Here is an 18,535-nt window from a genome sequence, read left to right as displayed (position 1 = left end):
CGAAGATTTTTGTTCCTGGTGAGATGGGAGATCAATTGAGACGAAATCATTAACTTTAGGGTCTATTTTGAGATAGGGGCATTTGTACATACGTTAATGTATTCCAGATCCAATTACTCGGGGGTTTTTGCAATATTCCTATTTTGTTGCTAGACTTTTTCTTGAGTTTTTATTTGTACATACGTTAATGTATTCCAGATCCAATTACTCCATTTGTGTTTGTGTATGCCTGTTATGGATTTAATTCTCCAACCCATTTTTTCATGATATATAAAGATGTCCTTACAACATGTTTAGGACAATAATATAAACAAATATAGTGGATAGACATTAGCATCACAAATTTCAAATTGTATAGGTGCTGAGGAGTGAAACTGAAAAAAAAAAAAAAAGTCAATTGATTCATTTTTTTCAAGTTCGAGAAAATTGGAATGTAAAGGAATTGAACTGTAATGTTAAGTATGTCCTCCAAATAAATTATAAGACAAACCATGGGTCTTGGTCGACATCATTCTAGCCCTGTTAAATATCTGCCTCTGCAGCAGAGCAAGTAGGCTGGATTCCATACTCTTGAGGTTGGCAGTGCTCGCATTCAATTACACACCCTCTTAGGACTCAATTGAATTTCTTGAAAGGTTTAGAACTCAATTACACTTTTATGACAAAGTTGTACGACTTTTAGTACACTAAAGATGATTCCTTTACCAAAATACATCATTAAAATTTAGGTATGTTGCTACTACTGATGATGACAGTGATCGTTATTACTATAAATAGCTTACAAATGATGCATGTCATTTGATTGAGCATGTCATTGGCGATGGAAGATCTGCCTTTAATGTGGCGTGATGAATGGGCATCTCCTTGGCTCTCTACTCAACCACTTCAGTAGCAAAATTGTCAATGCTTCTGCTCTACATTCTCGACCGAGAGTAGCTAATATTACATTTGATTCACGCAAGTTTTGGCCCCCGGCTAGATCAGAGGCTTTAGTGCAGTGCAGATTCCGGTTGGTATTTGTCAGATGGCCAAATTCTTCTGTTGCTAATGGGGTCATTTGCAAGTAAACTCCTGTGGAATGCTTTAAGAGTTAAGGATTGAGGGTGCCCAGGCGGTAACTTGTTTGGTTCAACCCATGTATACCAAGGCAATGGTTTATTACATGGCTTGCAATGCACATTAGCTTGGCCACTAAAGATGGTTTGATTTAGTGGAACTTGGCTGTTTCACCAATTGGCTGTCTGTGGTACTGAGGTTTGGAGGATAGAAATCACTTCCTGTCTCTGCTCCAGTCCAGGCTAGGTTTTGCAACTTCAACAGGCATCAGGAGGGATTGGCGACTGGATGTCGGAAGTCCATTGGGTTGTGGCGAACTTCAAAAGTCAAAATTGCCGGAGTCTATCGCTCGAACTCTGTTGGAATGCTTTCATTTATTTTATTGGGCATGCTAGGAATGGTTATTTGCACTCTCCTACCGCTACTTCTATTAGCGTTGCTCTCATTTTTTTGAAAATTAAGAGAACTGTACAATACCACTACCATATATTCATACAAACTCAAAGTACAGCTCCTTTATCAACCACCAGGACTATTTTCAGTGCCTTCTTCTGTATACAATCATTTTTCTTCCTTTTCGTGCTACCACCTTAACTGAATACTAGAAAGATCGCACTGACATGCAACCCTCACATACAAGCTGATCTTATTCGTGGAATACTCCCAAGTAGAAAGCTGATCTTGCTCGAGATTCAATCAATTATTGTAGACAAAAGAAAGAACATCGAGATTCAGATGGATGGTCATTTCAGGTTTTAGAATTCAAAGACTTGCAAGAAATCCATATGAGGTTAAGAAATTTCAAACTCTTCAGCTTCAGAAGCTGTCTAGTCTCCCCTTGATCCATACATATATTCTTACTATAGTAACCAATGTACATTAGGGGGAAAAGGCTAAAAAATAGTACACTCATTTGGAAATTTCTTTTTGACGATCAAATTGTGCTGCTTGGCATGAACCGAAGGTGAACTAATTACTAGGAAATTGTCCAGGACGCCAACCTTCGTTCTGGCCCATAGCAACGGAAGTAACCATTAGGACAGCATTATGCTGCAACTGGCAACAGGCCATTATGCCTCAGTAATGCCTCGGGCGAAGGCTCACGTCCTCGAAATTCAATGAAGACCTGGGTAAAGCAAATTGGTACAGTGAGGACATCAAGTAAAACAAACTAGATTGTGAGAATAATAAAAGTAGATGATGGAAAATTTCAACTTCTGAACCTGTAGTGGCGCTTTTCCACCTCCAAGAGCAAGAATCGTCTCTCGGAACCTTTGCCCTGTTTCTTTGACAGCCTGTCAACCATGATCAACAGATCATGATAAAAACCAACAATTAATACTGAAAATAAATGCAATATTGAAGAAGGGGCTTCATAATTAAATAGTAATAGACAAGACAAGAAGATTGCCCATGCGCAATGCTTTCAGAAAACTCATTGATGAAATGACATGACGTTGGAGGCAAGGTTGTCTAAAAAGAGTTAATAATGCAGAAAAGATGATTGTAACACCAGTTTAGAAGATTTTTCTGTATTGTTATGCCATGGCCTTATATGTGCTATCAATGGTCCAATGGACCTTCGTACAAGACTTGGGTTTCCCAATGGGTAATAGAACCTGACTGCATTTTCAGGTCAGTAATTTTCCACCCGAGAACTGGAAAAAGAATCAAACATGAAGAAAACCTAATGAACCAGTTTTGTCCTTGGTGCTCTGCATCTCGCACTAGAAAAACGAAACAAATCAAGCAGGAATTACACAAATATAAAAATGCACCTATCCCCCCAGGGCTTTCACTTAAAACGAGCAAAAATCACTCATAATAGAGAAAGTATATTGGAGATAATGCTGATGCAACAGCGACCTCAAACTCAAGACATGTACAAATAAAGCATTGAATGAGCTTCTTAGTCAATTGCTCACTTCTTCTGGTTGAATTTCATCGAAAATAATCAATTTTGCTAAACTTCAAGAGTGCCAAGCCCATGCTAATGCATAAAAAGGGGATCACATTGGCTTGCCATTAGAGCTGAACAATTAATAAGCCATGCATTTAGGCTGAAAGGGAATGGAAACAGGATTTGGGGCCTATCCATTCATGGAAAGAATTGTAAGGCATTGTTGTGTTGCAGTAGCCCAAAGAGTTCAAGTACGCAATCCAACAGGTCTGGGGTCTGCCTAATGTGTACAGTCATTAGAAGCAATGGACATAAGTAATTAAGCATCACAGGCAAGAAGACCAATCAGGTTCGTCCAGGCTTCCATTCTTTGCTCAGACATTCCAGGATTACTCACTACAAACTCACACAGGGAAGAAACAGCAATGTTGCATTTTTATTACTATCGCTGCTTCACACATGTATAAACCCAACATGAATGGCAAACACAAGGCAAGAAGCTTTTTAGCAGCATCATTTTATTCCATATATGTCCACAACTTCTCAGGCATACCTTGCTATCATTTAAACCTGCGTCCTCAAATGCAGAGAAAGCATCTGCAGATAGCACCTCTGCCCACTGAAACAAACACATTCACAATTAGAACCAACACACATCATGAAATAAATCAATCTCAAGCAAAAATGGACTCAGAACTGAACAAGGAAAAGAGGTGTATTATATTTAGAGTGTCTTATCATCCATTAGAAACCAACTAAAGACCTGAAAAAAATCTGGCATAACCAACAGAAAAGAATATCTCATACCTTGTAACTGTAATAACCAGCTGCATATCCACCTGAATATAAGTGAAAAGCAATCAATTCATAGCCATGTAAGATAAAGATGTATCCCATAAGGTACATATACTCTTAAAGAACCTTTTTGACAGGTAAGAAGACGAACCTGCAAATATATGGCTGAAGCCACAAAGGAAGCGATCCTCAGCAAGTGGAGGGAGCACTTGGGTTCTTTCACTAACCCTTTGATCCACATCATATACAGATTCTGGCCCACCAGGTACATATTTTGTGTGAAGTTGCAGATCTATACTTGCGAACCTTATCTGAGAAGTTCCACAGAATAAATGGTAAGTAATAACCAACTCCTACATTAGTATGATTCCTTAAGAGAGCAATTTTTTCCACACGTGCAATTTCCGATTTCCCAATTATCTGATTTTACTTTGCTAACGTTCATTCTATGAACAAGACATGATCTCCTCCAGTAAATAATTTGATCCCATCATTTCAAAGTATGTACAGCAAAACAGCAAGGTTGAAACCATGCTTGCACTATGGTCAAATAAACCAGTAAGCTTTTCACTCCCTCATTGTCTTTTGGACATGACCTAATGACATATCCAGTCCTCTCCTTATTGTTTTATCATTTCAAACTTGTGTACTTGGATGGCCACAAGATAGACAAAGGTGGAACCTCAATAAACAAGAGGTGTAGCATTCAGCTTTTAATAAATGCAGCACCACGAGGACATAGTACAGGAGAGACGATTTCCCCCACGGACAGGGAAATGCCTGCTAGGATAGCTTTCTTGTCTTTGGAAGCTATTTAAAACAGTCCTAACTTCAAAAGATGTCATAAAAAAGATGTCACAAAAGTACGAAGCTGATGAAATAGTGAATCATCTCCAGTAGCTCCTTAACCAGACAATAAGCTGGCTTGACTTTATCTACAATTTGGTTGGGGTTTGTCGTGCCTATGAAACCATGGACACTAACCCAAGTGAAAGATGTAGAAAGGGAAAAGACAAAGAAAGTTAGAATGGAAAGGGAAGAACTAGATAACATGAACATTTTACAGGTGGTATTATAATAGGATAGGATAGGCAGCAGTTTGTCAATAGGCTCCCATGACCTTATTATATCTACTTGTCAGCTCATATATACGTCACTTCAACACCGCCAAGAGGAAATTCACTAACTATATATAATGGATAAAGAACATCCCAGCTAACCACCAGTCACCAAAAACGAGAAAGTTTTGGAAGAAATTGCTTCTACAACATATAATACAATTTTATTGAAGATAAAATAGCCATAGGCGAAGGAAAATAATATATGAACAGGGCATGTTCATCAAGTATAAAAGAATGAAGCAAAACAAGTCTTTGTTAGTGAGAAGTAACCTGGCGAAGGCTCAAGGAGCCTGCACGAAAAGTTCTAGCAGCGAGGAGCTTTTTATATACATCCTCAGGGAGACTCTCACCAGTTTCATAGTGCTTTGCGATTCCCATCAAGGTATCCCTGCAGTTCAAGGGTAACATAATGACTCTCCCAGGTTACTGACATGCATACACTCATACATGGTGTTTGAAAAGTTGTGCACATGTGTGCACCAGCACAGAGAGTACTTTTATTGTGTCAAATGCTTAAGTCTCAAAATGCCCAAGAATATCCCCATAGGGAGAAAAAGACATTGCATTCATTCTTCAACTAGAAATATACTTGGTGTTTGACAGCAGAAAAGTGACTTCAATAGCAGGCTCTATTGGCAATTGTTCATAGGTCATAGGTTATTGTATTACAATAACAAATAATTCTTGAATATAATTATGTCAAACTTTTACAGTTGAATTTGAAAGCTTTGCATGTTAATTTTAAAGACGACATGATCATATTGCTTAAACTGAAGTGGAAAAACAAAATCAATATTTTTGCTAAGAACCGCAAATTCTACAATTTGATTTTAGTGAAAAATATTTGGTTTGAGGAAACAAGATAGTAAGACGATATTGACAAAGAGATAAAAGAAATACTATGAAGTGTTCCCATGTTTCCAAGAAAGAATTGGTTATGTCATATGTCCTTAAAGTTCTTTCTTCTAAACAAGAGCTTATTTAATTTTATAGTAACATTTTTGAGAAACAAGACACTCAATTGACTTTTCATAAACAAGTCTATCACAATGAGGATGGTAATTAGTTTTCTTTTCGATGTTTTTAATATGCAAGAGATCAAGTTGAAAATGTTCATTTTGTTATTTTTCCTTGTTATAGATAATGTGTACAAAGTTCATAAACATAGAAAAAAATAAGAAAGTAAAACTTTATTTCAAAAATTATAGATTCAAATATTCTGACACTTTTGTGAGAAGGATATTCAGCACTAACTCCACTTTTGTATCTGTTGGGACACATGACAGTGAGCATCAAATAACCCAATTGACACAATTAACCTTTATGCTTTCTGTAAGTTATTGGTAATTTTTCAAGCGCAGAAAAAAAGGGATAACTTCAATGACAAGAGAAAAGAGCTTTAACTGCAGGAAAAACAAAGTCTGGATATCTACTCTTTATAACTCTAAAGCAATAAATACTGAAAAAAATGGATGTATCATCTCTATATGTTAACTAATACATTTTTTGCTTAAATCTACATAATATGTATTGAGGTGGACTTAACGATAAGTACACATTAGTAATACGTCTTTCCTTACTGCCTATTCTTATGAATTCACGATTAACTAAACTTTAAAAAAAAAAATAGGCACATGAAATAGGGAAAGTGAAAATTATTTCACAATTGAAAATACCATTGTGGAGGTATATTGATATCAACCTGATATATCTTGAAGAAATTATTTTTCATATTTAAAGATTCTTAGGGTAACTCGCCATGGTTGTGAGCATGAATGCATAAAACTCAATAGGTTGTAGTATTTCTTTTTTGTTATCTGTAATATTGATACTAATGGGCAAACAAAGTAAAGGAGAATAAAAAAATTATTAAGAAAGTGCAAATTGGTTGGAATAATATAAAACAAGTCACAACTCAACCGTGATTCATTTCAACATACCTTGACGAGAGCCATAGACATCCTCTAATAACATCTACAACAGGGGCCTATCATTTGCCATATACAAGAAGGCACTACTCTCACTTCCTCACTTTTACATCCGGAGATAATATAAAGGCAATACAACACAAACATCACATAATGGTATATGAAGAAATCATCTGTTGCTATCCACAGTATATGCATAACCTTTTCTATTTGTGAAGTGCGAGCACATCCAACCATGATGGCAAGTAAATTTGTCCTAAAGCTCTATAATAAATAGTTCTAGACAAAATTACCTGTGGTAACACCAGTTCTCCATAAATTGAGAGGGCAATTCCACAGCATCCCACTCTATTCCTCTAATGCCAGCAACAAGGCCTTCGTCTTGTTTGGTTAGCATGTGTTGAAGAGCATGACCAAATTCATGAAAAACAGTTTCAACCTGCCAATTTCAACAATACATATTTTAACACAGATGTTTAACTAGCATATACCACTCAGAAGATTAAGATATTTTATGATGGACAAACTGCTATAGCGAGCACAATGTTGCAAATCTCATCATTTATCTAAGGTTAGCACAAACGAGCAAGAAAAGGCCCCTCAAATAGATAGGCAAAAGGGCCCTTAATGATATCTCCTCTAAAGGGTTGAACTCTTGTCGCACAAGAATGGTTCACTCATACCTCACACAAAACCGTCACGGTCAATAGTCACAATTCTATAATTATTAGGTGTGAATCAGAAATTTTTAAAATGGGAGCAGGTAATACTGGAAATTGGACAATAGATCCATCTCTAGATGCAAATATTAGCAAAGACAAGTGTGTATTTTTAGGCATTATACATAGAAAAATATTAGCATTAGTGGGATTCATGAAATCACATCAATGAATAGGCTGGCATCAGAAATTCTCGAGCAAAAAATTGCTTGGCATTTACTTCATTAATCTTCTCCCATAGACTAATCTTCTCACGCTAACAAGTGTTATCGGACCTACATATTGATTCTTCCCGCAGCCCCCCTCCTGACAGTGTGGAATACAACATACACGGATATCTTCATAGAGATGTCTTTATAATAGCACAATTTTGATCCCTATTTAGTATTGCCTGGAAGTTACCAAAATCCAATCATCAAACTAAGAGTTGTGGAGACCAAATTAAACAACCCTGTTCTATTGTCCTTGTTTCTGATGGCAATATTTCATTGCCACGGGCTTGCATTCTTGTGGCTACACTAGCTACCCTCCATCTATTTAGTATTTCAGACTCAAATTGGGGGGCGAAAAAAAGGTCAACAAACTGAGGAAAAGAGTGGGAAATTGACCTCTCGGAATGTCATAAGGCTTGGCTTGGTCCCCACGGGTGGCATTTGATTGCACACCATGTGAGCAATCGGTAATCTTGTACTTGCACCATCTGGAGATAGCACACGGCTTCGAGCAACAACCTCATCCATCCATGCACCTCCCCTTTTCTCAGATGGTCGAGAATAGGGATCAAAATAGAAGTATGCAATTGGATTTCCTGAAGAATCTTTTACACAGTAGAATCTAACATCGCTGTTCCAGACCTAGAGAATAAATAAGCAATTTATCAGAACACATGGGCTAACAGCACATAAAAGACAGAAGCAAAGCATTTGACTTTTTTACCGGTGCTAATCCATCAGCAGCCTCAATCTCAATTCCAAAAAGTGTCCTTGCAAGGTTGAAAAGGCCCTCTGTTACTTTTGGCAATGAGAAATATGGGCGTAGTTCTTCCTGGAAATTGCAAAAGTTATGAGGCTACATTTTCATATTCACATGCATAAATCAGGGTCAGGGAGAGTTCTGACCTCATTGATGTCATATTTTGATTCACGCAGCCTCTCGCTCCAGAAGCTAATGTCCCAATGGCTCAAATCATCAGATTCTTTTGCCCCTTGACTCTTGGCGAAATGTTTTAGGTCCTCCATGTCTGAATAATCAAGCCAAATCGTATTAAGAAATGGATGTTGAGTCGAAAGCAAAAGGAACATCTGTAAAAGTATCCTAAAATTTGCCATTGACATCATCAAACTGAATTAAAGGCTTGACCACCCCCCCCAACCCCTTTTTCTTTTTCTCTTCTATTTTCCAAGCCCCATCCTCTCCCTTGTTCTATTTCCTTTATCACCAGCCAATAGAGAAAAGACCCCTATGAAGCATGCACAATGATGACCACAGGATTCAGATGACCTCCAACTTATAGATCCACTCCACAACCCTCATCAACATTTGGAAACTCAGATTTGTCTAAAATGCTATTGTTACATTGACTGCATTGTTGTTGCAATATTCTAGAGTGCTCCTAGTTTTCCTCATCTCTTTATTAAGGCTAGGTTTGCTTCAGTCAGCTCAATCACTCTGTGCCGGTTAAAAGTGTACCTAGTGATCAGACAGATAGCTAAATTGGGGATGACATCATTTTATTTTATTTTTTGGGGAGAGGGGCACTTATTAATATGCTCTTCATATGGATATATGCAAACGAACACATATGATGCAAAGTGTACTACTTTGAAGCTTGAATTACAGGTATAACATGCACATTTTAAGCAGCATAAGGAACTATCGTGAACATTTATCATAAGTAAACGCAAAAGTGCATCATCAAATGTTAAAAGTTTACAAGACTTACATATACTAGGAATATTCATCTAGATCATACCTTGAACTGCAGCATCCCATGAAGCACTCCTAAGTTTTTCTAGGAGCTCTTCCGCTTTATCCACGGTAGCCATTTTCATTGCCATGCTAACCTGATGACAATATTGCATTAATATGTGATGATACAGTGATATCAGAGCATTGTTCACCCAAGCAAATAGATTCTGCTCCAAGATTATTCCAGGAGAATGGAGAAAAGAATTCAAAAGCATACTTAAGAATTTGTTTCAAAGACATTAGATATATAAGAATAAAAAACTGGTTTGCATTGGATTATGCATCAAAATGCAATTCCGGAAAATTGAACACCTGAAACTTAAGAATCAAAGTGCAAATATTTCCGTAATTATCTACAATATACCAGCAACCACTTTGTCTGCCATAAATTTTCCCCATTTCCCTTGTAAATCATAAAATCATAACAACAGCCAAAACCAATTGGAGTTGTTTATAATTAGTGATTAATTTGAAAAGTATCGTCCGAAGAATGACTAAAAATAATTTGTTTCACTTGCCCATTCAAATTTACATACACAAAAATAAATAAATAAATAAATAAATAAAAGAAGAAGAAGAACTAAAAAGGAACTAAAAGATGAAATACAAAGCAGAAAAATCTCATAAATAGCCTTAAAAACACATACCTCAGCATAATTATTATAGCCTAAAAGCTTAGCTTTTTCCAATCTAAGCTTCAAGATTTGGTCAATAATTAAAGTATTGTCTATATCTCCGCTGGAGGCACGAGTAACATAAGCCCGGTAGATTTCCTCACGTAAAGCTCTATTTCGAGCATGTTGCATGACAGACATAAAACTTGGTGCGTCTAAGGTGATCACCCAAGGTCCATCTTCTGGAGTTGCATTTTCATGCCCCTTGAATATGACAAAAATGATAAAGGATGAATGATCAAACAGACTCTTGAATGAAGAGTGCTGAAAAATATGAAAAATGACACAACAAATGGAAGCTATTGTGTATTACCTTAGACACCGCTGTCTGTGCAGCCAAACCAAGAGCTGTGGCAGGCAATCCTTCAATATCCTTCTTATCAGTAATCTTTTTTTCAAATTTCTTTGTGGCATCCAAGACATTCTCATCAAATTTTTTAGATAATTTTTCAAGTTCCTGTCATCAACTAATTAATCAAAAGGCAGAGACTGGGCAATTGAAATATATAATAAAAAAAATCTACTAAACTACTTTCTTGCACATAAAAAGTAATCTTAACATAGTCATCAGCATCACATTTTCAAATTGATTGCTAACACACTAGAATGTAGAAATGACTAAAATCTGACCAATCATTCCCGCAATTATAGTTAAAGTGTCTTCATCATCTCCCACATTATGTGTTTTTTAATGTCACAAGTCACAGCAAATTTTAGCTTCCATGCAAATAAATTTTAGGCCAAGTATCCCACGATAGCAGAGATAATAAGATATACTGAGAAGTTTTTGCACATGTTATTTATAAGCTAACAAAATCAAGCGAGGTGATAGTTATTCAAGTGTCAATGTATATACATGAGGAGGCCACATATAGAATAGGTAAGTACTGATAGTGGGTAAGGCATTGACATAAAAATCCACCAACAGGAGTGCTGGAAAGGGTACAGATTTGAGAGGCTGAGCTTAACAAAAGATAAAATAGATGAGACTGGAAGTACAGGAAAGAAGTTAAATTTTATGCATCACAATAGCGTGTCTTCATCAACAAGATGTGGGGTTCACTTTGAAATTCTCTGAATAAGTGAGATTGGAAGTGCAGGAAAGACTCTAAGTTTTATGCACCACCATAGTGTGTCTTCATTGACTAGATGCAGGATCCACTTTGGAACTTGAAATCCATGCTATGTGTGTGTACATCCATATATATACTCATAAGCCAATCAAACAAAACACTATATATACTACACCAAAAACACCTTATTTTGTCACTGCCACCAACGCAGAGATTTCAATTTATTTGACATATTGGTAAAACGCATCACACCTGCTCAATTTTGTTAAACTCTTCTCTTTTACCATCTTCTAGGGCAACCCCACTAAGAACTGCTTCCTTTATTTGGTCTGCAACAACATTATTTTAAAACCGAATGTCAACAAATCTCATTATAAAGTACAAGCACTACAAATCAATGAAAATACAATGATATAAATTGAATGTATGAAATACTATGTATTACTCAAAAGACAAACATAAGGTGATCAAAGGACATATGTTTTACTCACTTTCCACTATACGTTTTTGAGCATCGCTCAGCAGGTTCCAATCAGGCGACTCTTGAAGAGCTCTAAAAGCATTGTAAATAGGCTTACTTTGCCCAAGTCTAAGCTGAAACTTAACCTTCTCTGCCTGCAATTCAAAAGTAAGTCAATGTAAGCATCACTATTCAAGATTTAAAAAAGCATAAAAGCTAAACGGATATCAATGAATTAACCAGCCCATAGCATGCTAGAGTGACAAAGATACTTATCTAGAGGCAACAAGAGAGGCCATCTCCTACTCCAGAACACAATTATGTCTTCCAACTCACCACTTAAGAGATCCTAGTCCGAGTGAACCAAGACCAAGAGAAAGAAATTACCTGCACTTCCTCTATGGCGGCACGCAACTCAGCCGTATCCTTGACGGCCTTGAGATGATTGATCATTCCCCAGACGACAGTCAACCGATCCACAATCTTCTCCAACGGCTCCACAAGCTTCGGCCACGACGGTTCCACCGTCCTCTCCAATTCCTCCAGATCACTCTCCTGCGGGCATTCCCACAAACACATTACAGACGCCAAGACCTCAAACAACAACATCAACAAACAACGATCGACCGTACCAGTTTCTTCAACAGAGCCAGAACCCCAGGACGGACGTGCCTGGCCTCGACGGCGTCGAAGGGCGGGAAGTCGAAGTCCCGCAGGAGGGGATTGCTCTCGATGCCGGCGTCGGCCATGGGCGGGGCCCGGGGAGCGATCGGCGGGGTGGAGGCGGAGGCGGAGGAGCAGGTGGCGGAGAGGGACCGAGACGTGGGGCTGCTGCGCGGGTGTCGGAGGCAGAGGGAGAAGGAGGAGGACCAGAGAGGGCAAGGGAACGACAACTTGCTCGAGAGGGAATGATGGCGTCTCGCGTATCGATGGAGATGAGGACGGTGACGGTGGACGGAGCGAGAGAGAGCGATGCGGGTCGTACAAGCCACGACCGCGAGCATGTTGACTATAATAAAGAGAGCGGCCAAGGACCTCTTTGGAATGCGCCTCATTTTTGCCTTCCTTTGTCGATGTGTTTGTTGCCTTGCCTTGCTTGATGGATAGGGTTTTGGGAGGGCGAAACGTGAGTTACAGGCCCGGTCTACTGAGCAGGCCTGAGCCTAACACGAACTGACGTGTGGTAGGATGTTTTTATGGGTTGAGTTATCGAATTGGTTTGATTAAGCTCGTGGGACTAACTGATGATTTGTACAGCGACCCTGTGAAATTTAAAAGTGAAATACTAGTGAAAAATCTTGGGTAATATTGGAGGGGAATGATTTCGTGTATTGCAAACCTTAGTTGACTATACCCGTCAATCAATCAATTGATTGGAAGGTTAAAAGCTAGGAAAAAAAATTTAAAGAATTTGATAGAGTCGATATAGTTAACTTCACATATCTAGTTATGTGAAATCCATATAATCGGTGATTGCTATGGATCCTTTAATAAGTCATACGATGGAGCGAAAGTTATCCTGGCCAAGACTGATCTTTTTACAGGAAGATAAAAAAAAAAATGATAATAATAATAATTAAAATGTTTGAATCAAGCATGTAAAAGCCCACATGACCGAAAGAAAAAGGGAGGCGGAAGGTCACGTCATGTGACGGTGCAACAAGCTAATGTTGGGCCTTCCAAATTCAGGGTCTTGAAGAAGGCTTAGCGATGGGAATCCGGCACCATCTGTTCGCGTGAGAATCCAGCTCTAATCAATTCCTGCACCGATTTTTATTTTACATGTCGAGTCCGAATAACAAATTAAGTCTCATATCCATGTCATTTTGAAGATCATCTCTTGTAACAAGTTTGATAAAATACTTAATTGGATTATTGGGCTTGTACAATAGATCCCAAAACAAGCACGGAAATTTTATGTAATAAATCTCAAATGTTAAAAGTATTTAAATGCTGAAAATGAAAATAAGATATTGTTTGATGATAACTAGAAATGATAGCTAGATGATGTCAGTTTCTTAATTAAATATAAAAGATTAATATTATTAAAGAGGATGGCGTTGGCAATTAGAGTGAGACGGATGCAAAGTGACTCTTTTAGGAAGGGACGACACCGACGAAGGTGCATAGAACCCAAGAGAGTGATTTTAGTAGCCATGGGCGTGGCCCAACTTGGGTTGTGCTTCATTTGAGATTTTTGGTTGCTCCGTCTCTCCCTCTCTTTCAATGCTAAGCCCCTGTCTTGGGGAGAAAAAATTGTCTACTTGCTCGATGGGTAGGATTTATCTATACAAAATATATATATATATATATAAGTACTTACCGATAAAGAAACACTTGGCTAAACTTTAATCTACCTTATTAATCATGTCAGAACCAATGATCATGTGAAGGTCTCATAGACCCACAAAAAATTCATATGATTAACCATTTTGACAAATCTGACCCTAGTAGCACCACAAATCTCGCAAACTTAGGGGTCCGCTAGCTAGTGGCGCCTTGGTCTTTTTAGGTCGGGGTAATATGTAAGATCAAGATATTGATCATGAACTTAAAATACCAAACTACAATCACCGCCAATCAATTTAGGTAAGTCTAGCTTGATTGGAAAGTCAAAGAGCCTAGATAGTGATGGGAAAGTCAATTAACTGGGTTCACCTGTAAAAGAACTAGTTAAACGAAAACCAGAAATTTTAGGTCCTCATCACGTGTGGATTGATTTCCCAATTTTTGGTATCACACGACATCCTTTAGGTATTCACAACATCCTTTAGGTATCACATCCCTATTTTTGGTTTAGTCTTAGGTCACCCATCGATTGATTTCCCAAGCATACATGGTATTCAATTCTTGAAATGTCGCCGAAACACTTATTTAGCATTGACATTGATTAACGAGGTCATTTTCACGACACATAGTACTGTGTCTCATTTTGTGTGTGAAGTGTGTACATAAATATAAATTGAAATGCAAAATTTAATCATGACATTTCGAGAATGGCATAACACAACAAATACCAAAAAGTAGTGGTTCAATTTATAAATGTGGAAGCAACCCACATGCACAAACCAAGAGGCCGTTAATGCGGCCGATGCTATAAACAACTTATTTAATGGTTCACCTCGACGGTTAGCTACAAACAGGATGCAAAGGTTTCCATTAGCACACTAATTTTCAGGTCCAATACATAGTTTTTATTTTCAGGGAGAATGGGTTTTGTTAGTAAGATTAGTAGACTCATAAATAAAGAACGTGCAAGGATTGTTTTTGATGGGCGGATCCAAATGGAGAGCACGAAGATGAAGCTTCCGTTCAAAAGGGAAAAGAATGAAGGTTTAGAGGTGATGCGTAAAGGCATGCCAACAGCCTTCAATGAGGCACCTCTCTCTCAAGTTCTTACCTCATGGGATGTTTTCATTTTAAATTTGGGATTAATCCTAAAGGGTATTTACATGAGATGGAAGTCGCCACTAACTTTTTTGAGGGTTGACTAGAAATTAAGCAAGATAAGGGAGTTTGTCTCACTTCCTATGCAACTAGAATTTCCTAAGTTCGAGGACTTAATCACACTAATAGTCTAATTAATGCCCTTTCAGTACTTTTAACTTGGTTTGGTTATTCATCTAAGTGATCAAACCATCTTTTTTCCAATTATGAGTCCTAACTATCATTCAAGATTGTTAAGTGTTCATGCAATGGTTGTTTATTGTGATTCTAAATCTTATCTTAACCATACTATAAAGCAAAAGAATAACCAATATATTGAAAGTGTGAGAATTAGACACCCAAGTATTTAAAAGCTCAAAGTAAAAGTGTGAAAAAGAAAATTCAATACTTGTCGAACAAAGAGGATATATGGCTATGTTATAAATCAAGAAAATTATCCAAAAAGTTCTAAATGTATTTTATTTTTACCAATTCAATTATAAATCTTTCAGTTTTGTCAAATGAGTCAATCTAGCCAATTCTAGTAGGAAATTGCTAACGTTAATGGCCAATGCTGATATGGTACTTTTTAATAATATTTTAATGATATTTTCATAATTTTGTATTTTTTTACTCTTCTTTATTTTATTTTTTTAGTGTTTCAGAGAGAGGGCTAGCAAGGGTGCTCGACAGACCCACACTAGCCCTAGGGGAGGACGTTGAGGCCCTCGTTGATTTTGGGGGAGGGTGTGCAGTGAGGGCTCATGTGCCCTCGTTTTGGTTGGCGAGGGTCGATTGACCCTTGCTTGTGGCCGGCAAGGGTCCATTGGGCACCCTCGCCAGCCCTCTCTCCAAAACCCTAGAAAAAGAAAAAAATAATAATAATAATAATAATAATAATAATAATTTAAAAATTATTGAAATATAATTAAAATATTATTTTAAAAAGTGCCACATCAGCACCGACCATCGACGTTAATAATCCCACGTTAGCTGAATAGATTTAATTGACAAAATGTGAAAAAGTTTATGACTCAATTGGCAAAATTAAAAAGTTTATGGCTGAATTGGCAAAAATACAATATGTTTAGTAGTTTTTGGACAATTTTCTCATCATAAATCTCAAAACATGATCTCTTGTACCAAGTCGGGCAAAAAAACGTACAAGGCTTCGTTACTAACCTTGGGACGGTGAGCTAAATTCCTAAAATCAAGTCTCAATCTAACTCTAGACATGCTAAGAGTTAACCACCGATGACATGTAAAGAGAAAGCATGCAAATGCGAAATGATGTTGATAACATAAAAGAACCTACCCTGGGTCATTGCCACCTATTAAGACTATCCCGGGGACACGTTATTTAACTGAAAAGAAGACTAGTGCTTGCTGCCCATGAGTTGGACATCAGCATATGGCCTTGCCTTTGTCTGGAAACAAGACCAAAACATGCTAGGAATGATGAAAAATCAATAACATGTCAATGTGTCGTCTTGAACAACCAAAGCAACCTCCAAACGGCTTCGAAATGCACCAGATTCACCCTCAACGAATATTGAACAGCAGCATTGCAACAAATACAATTCATATTCCATGCATAAGAATGTTATCTATATCAAAGGGACGAGGAACTCATGGGTTATTAACCCCTAATCATGGACGAGCAAAAACAGGAATCGAGAAAGGCCAAAACCGTCCAGCATGCATTCATGTTGACCCGCCAGCTCAACGTAACCATCTCCCATAAGATTGCACATGCTTATGTGCATTCATGGACAGCCCACCAGGGCCACCCCTCAGTCCCACTTAATCAACATAAGACATGTACAAGCATGGGTCTGGCGAGAAGTTTGCATGTATCCCACAGTTAGCTCCTACATTGATATGTGCTCTTATATAATCGAAATGACATGCGAGTCGAGTCGAATAACACTCATCAAGACTGAAGACTATAATATGGACAGCAAGTAATCATTGAACACAATCATCGTCTTTCATCAGTCATAGTGACCAGAAGATGAGGCCAACGACTGTGCCTGCATAGGTTTTATGTAACAGGCTAACAGCCAAATCAAGCCCATAAAAACTTGAGATTCTCCGTTCCTCATGCGAAACGACAAGAAGGAAAAGGGCGCATGCTCTGGCACGTCTCTTGATAACCGATGTTGAAGGATTCCGCAATTTTATGCATGGAGAGAAGGATGCTGGTAAGGATGGATATGAAGGATTTCGCTCCACAGCCCCACCATGTAAGGACGCTGGGGTGCCTCCGTCGCCATCATCCTCTTCCTCGGTTCAAACAGGAGGATCTGCTGCAGCAAGTCAACGGCCAGAAGATCAGCCTGTCGGTACAGCCGGGAGAAATGGGTGCTCCTCAAGAACGGCAGAGCCTTGATGTACCTCTGGGCCTTCGGCTACTTCGGGTATCCATGAACTCGATGTCCTCCTCCCTCTGGCTCCCGATCGTATTGATGATCAGCTTCAGCAGGTTGAGGCACTCTTTCCCGGGGAACGGGGGCTTGCGCCCGAGGATCTCTGCAAAGATGCAGCCCAGCATGTGACCACGTACTCGGTCATGAACTCCTCGCCTGCTTTGGCTGGTCCGGGTGAACCGGAAGTCGCACTTGGTGTTCACCTGGAGGTTTTCTGGGCTTGAGGCCATGGTGAAGAACGTTGGCCAAGTGGAGAAATTTCAGCCCTTGCGGTAACTGAATGTGCAGAGTAAAAATCAGAACAAGGGTTAGATTTCGAAAATACATGCGATGCAAAGCAACAATGTATATCATGAAGTCAGTCAAGCAGAGTTTAATGACTCAAAGTCAGAAAGTCAATATATTCCCAAGCCCACACAGGTGATGTTTGAAATCAATAAAACCAGTTCATTCAAGTCTAAACACATGTTCCCGCAGAGAAAGTTAAATGTCGTTTCCAACTATGATTAAAACAGGAATTGGAAATTACCCGATATGGAAGCAGCTAAAAGCGCTCGAGCCTACGACTGAAGTTTTCAAAAATGACTCCGATCGTAATGGACTAGTGAAGGGCTCTTTGAGCAAGCTGCTACAAGCGCCCGAGAGCCTACACTGAAGTTTTCACAAACAACTACAAGCGTAATCGGGACTAGTGAAGGGCACTTTGAGCACTCCGCAGCTTTCGATCGCGAAACAGAGTACTACTTCCGGTGCTCCTTCAAAAATGAGTCCGACAGATGGCGACAAACAATGACTAATAGCATCAACAGAGGCCTGAATCAGGGGCTACTATTAATCTTCAACCGAGATCAAAGCGTTTGAAAACTTTTGGTCACAGAATAAAGGAAGATGGAGCTTGGCAAACCGCAACCATGGACGTCACTGATAGCGGCAATATATCTATGCAGATGACTGAAAACTGAGATTTTATATCATCTGATTTTTCT

At 38.5% G+C, this 18,535-nt stretch overlaps 1 protein-coding gene across 1 annotated transcript; it reads right to left on the bottom strand.

Moving 5' to 3' along the window:
* Window positions 1-1,780: 1,780 nt before the first annotated feature.
* Window positions 1,781-12,764, bottom strand: LOC104420308 (probable cytosolic oligopeptidase A). The gene is made up of 17 exons (XM_039301377.1): window positions 12,327-12,764; window positions 12,082-12,249; window positions 11,726-11,849; window positions 11,487-11,563; window positions 10,475-10,618; window positions 10,135-10,365; window positions 9,492-9,582; window positions 8,638-8,759; window positions 8,456-8,563; window positions 8,128-8,373; window positions 7,094-7,239; window positions 5,143-5,260; window positions 3,903-4,062; window positions 3,764-3,795; window positions 3,510-3,575; window positions 2,280-2,351; window positions 1,781-2,182 (listed from the first exon to the last, which is right to left on the bottom strand). Exons 1-17 carry the CDS (start codon window positions 12,747-12,749, stop codon window positions 2,102-2,104), a joined length of 2,409 nt encoding a protein of 802 aa, XP_039157311.1. The 5' UTR covers window positions 12,750-12,764; the 3' UTR covers window positions 1,781-2,101.
* Window positions 12,765-18,535: the final 5,771 nt, after the last annotated feature.

The sequence above is a fragment of the Eucalyptus grandis genome, chromosome 9 (genome assembly GCF_016545825.1).
Source record: "Eucalyptus grandis isolate ANBG69807.140 chromosome 9, ASM1654582v1, whole genome shotgun sequence".
NCBI lineage: Eukaryota > Viridiplantae > Streptophyta > Magnoliopsida > Myrtales > Myrtaceae > Eucalyptus > Eucalyptus grandis.
Note: the sequence above shows the minus strand (reverse complement) of the source record. Positions and strands in the feature narration are given on the sequence as shown.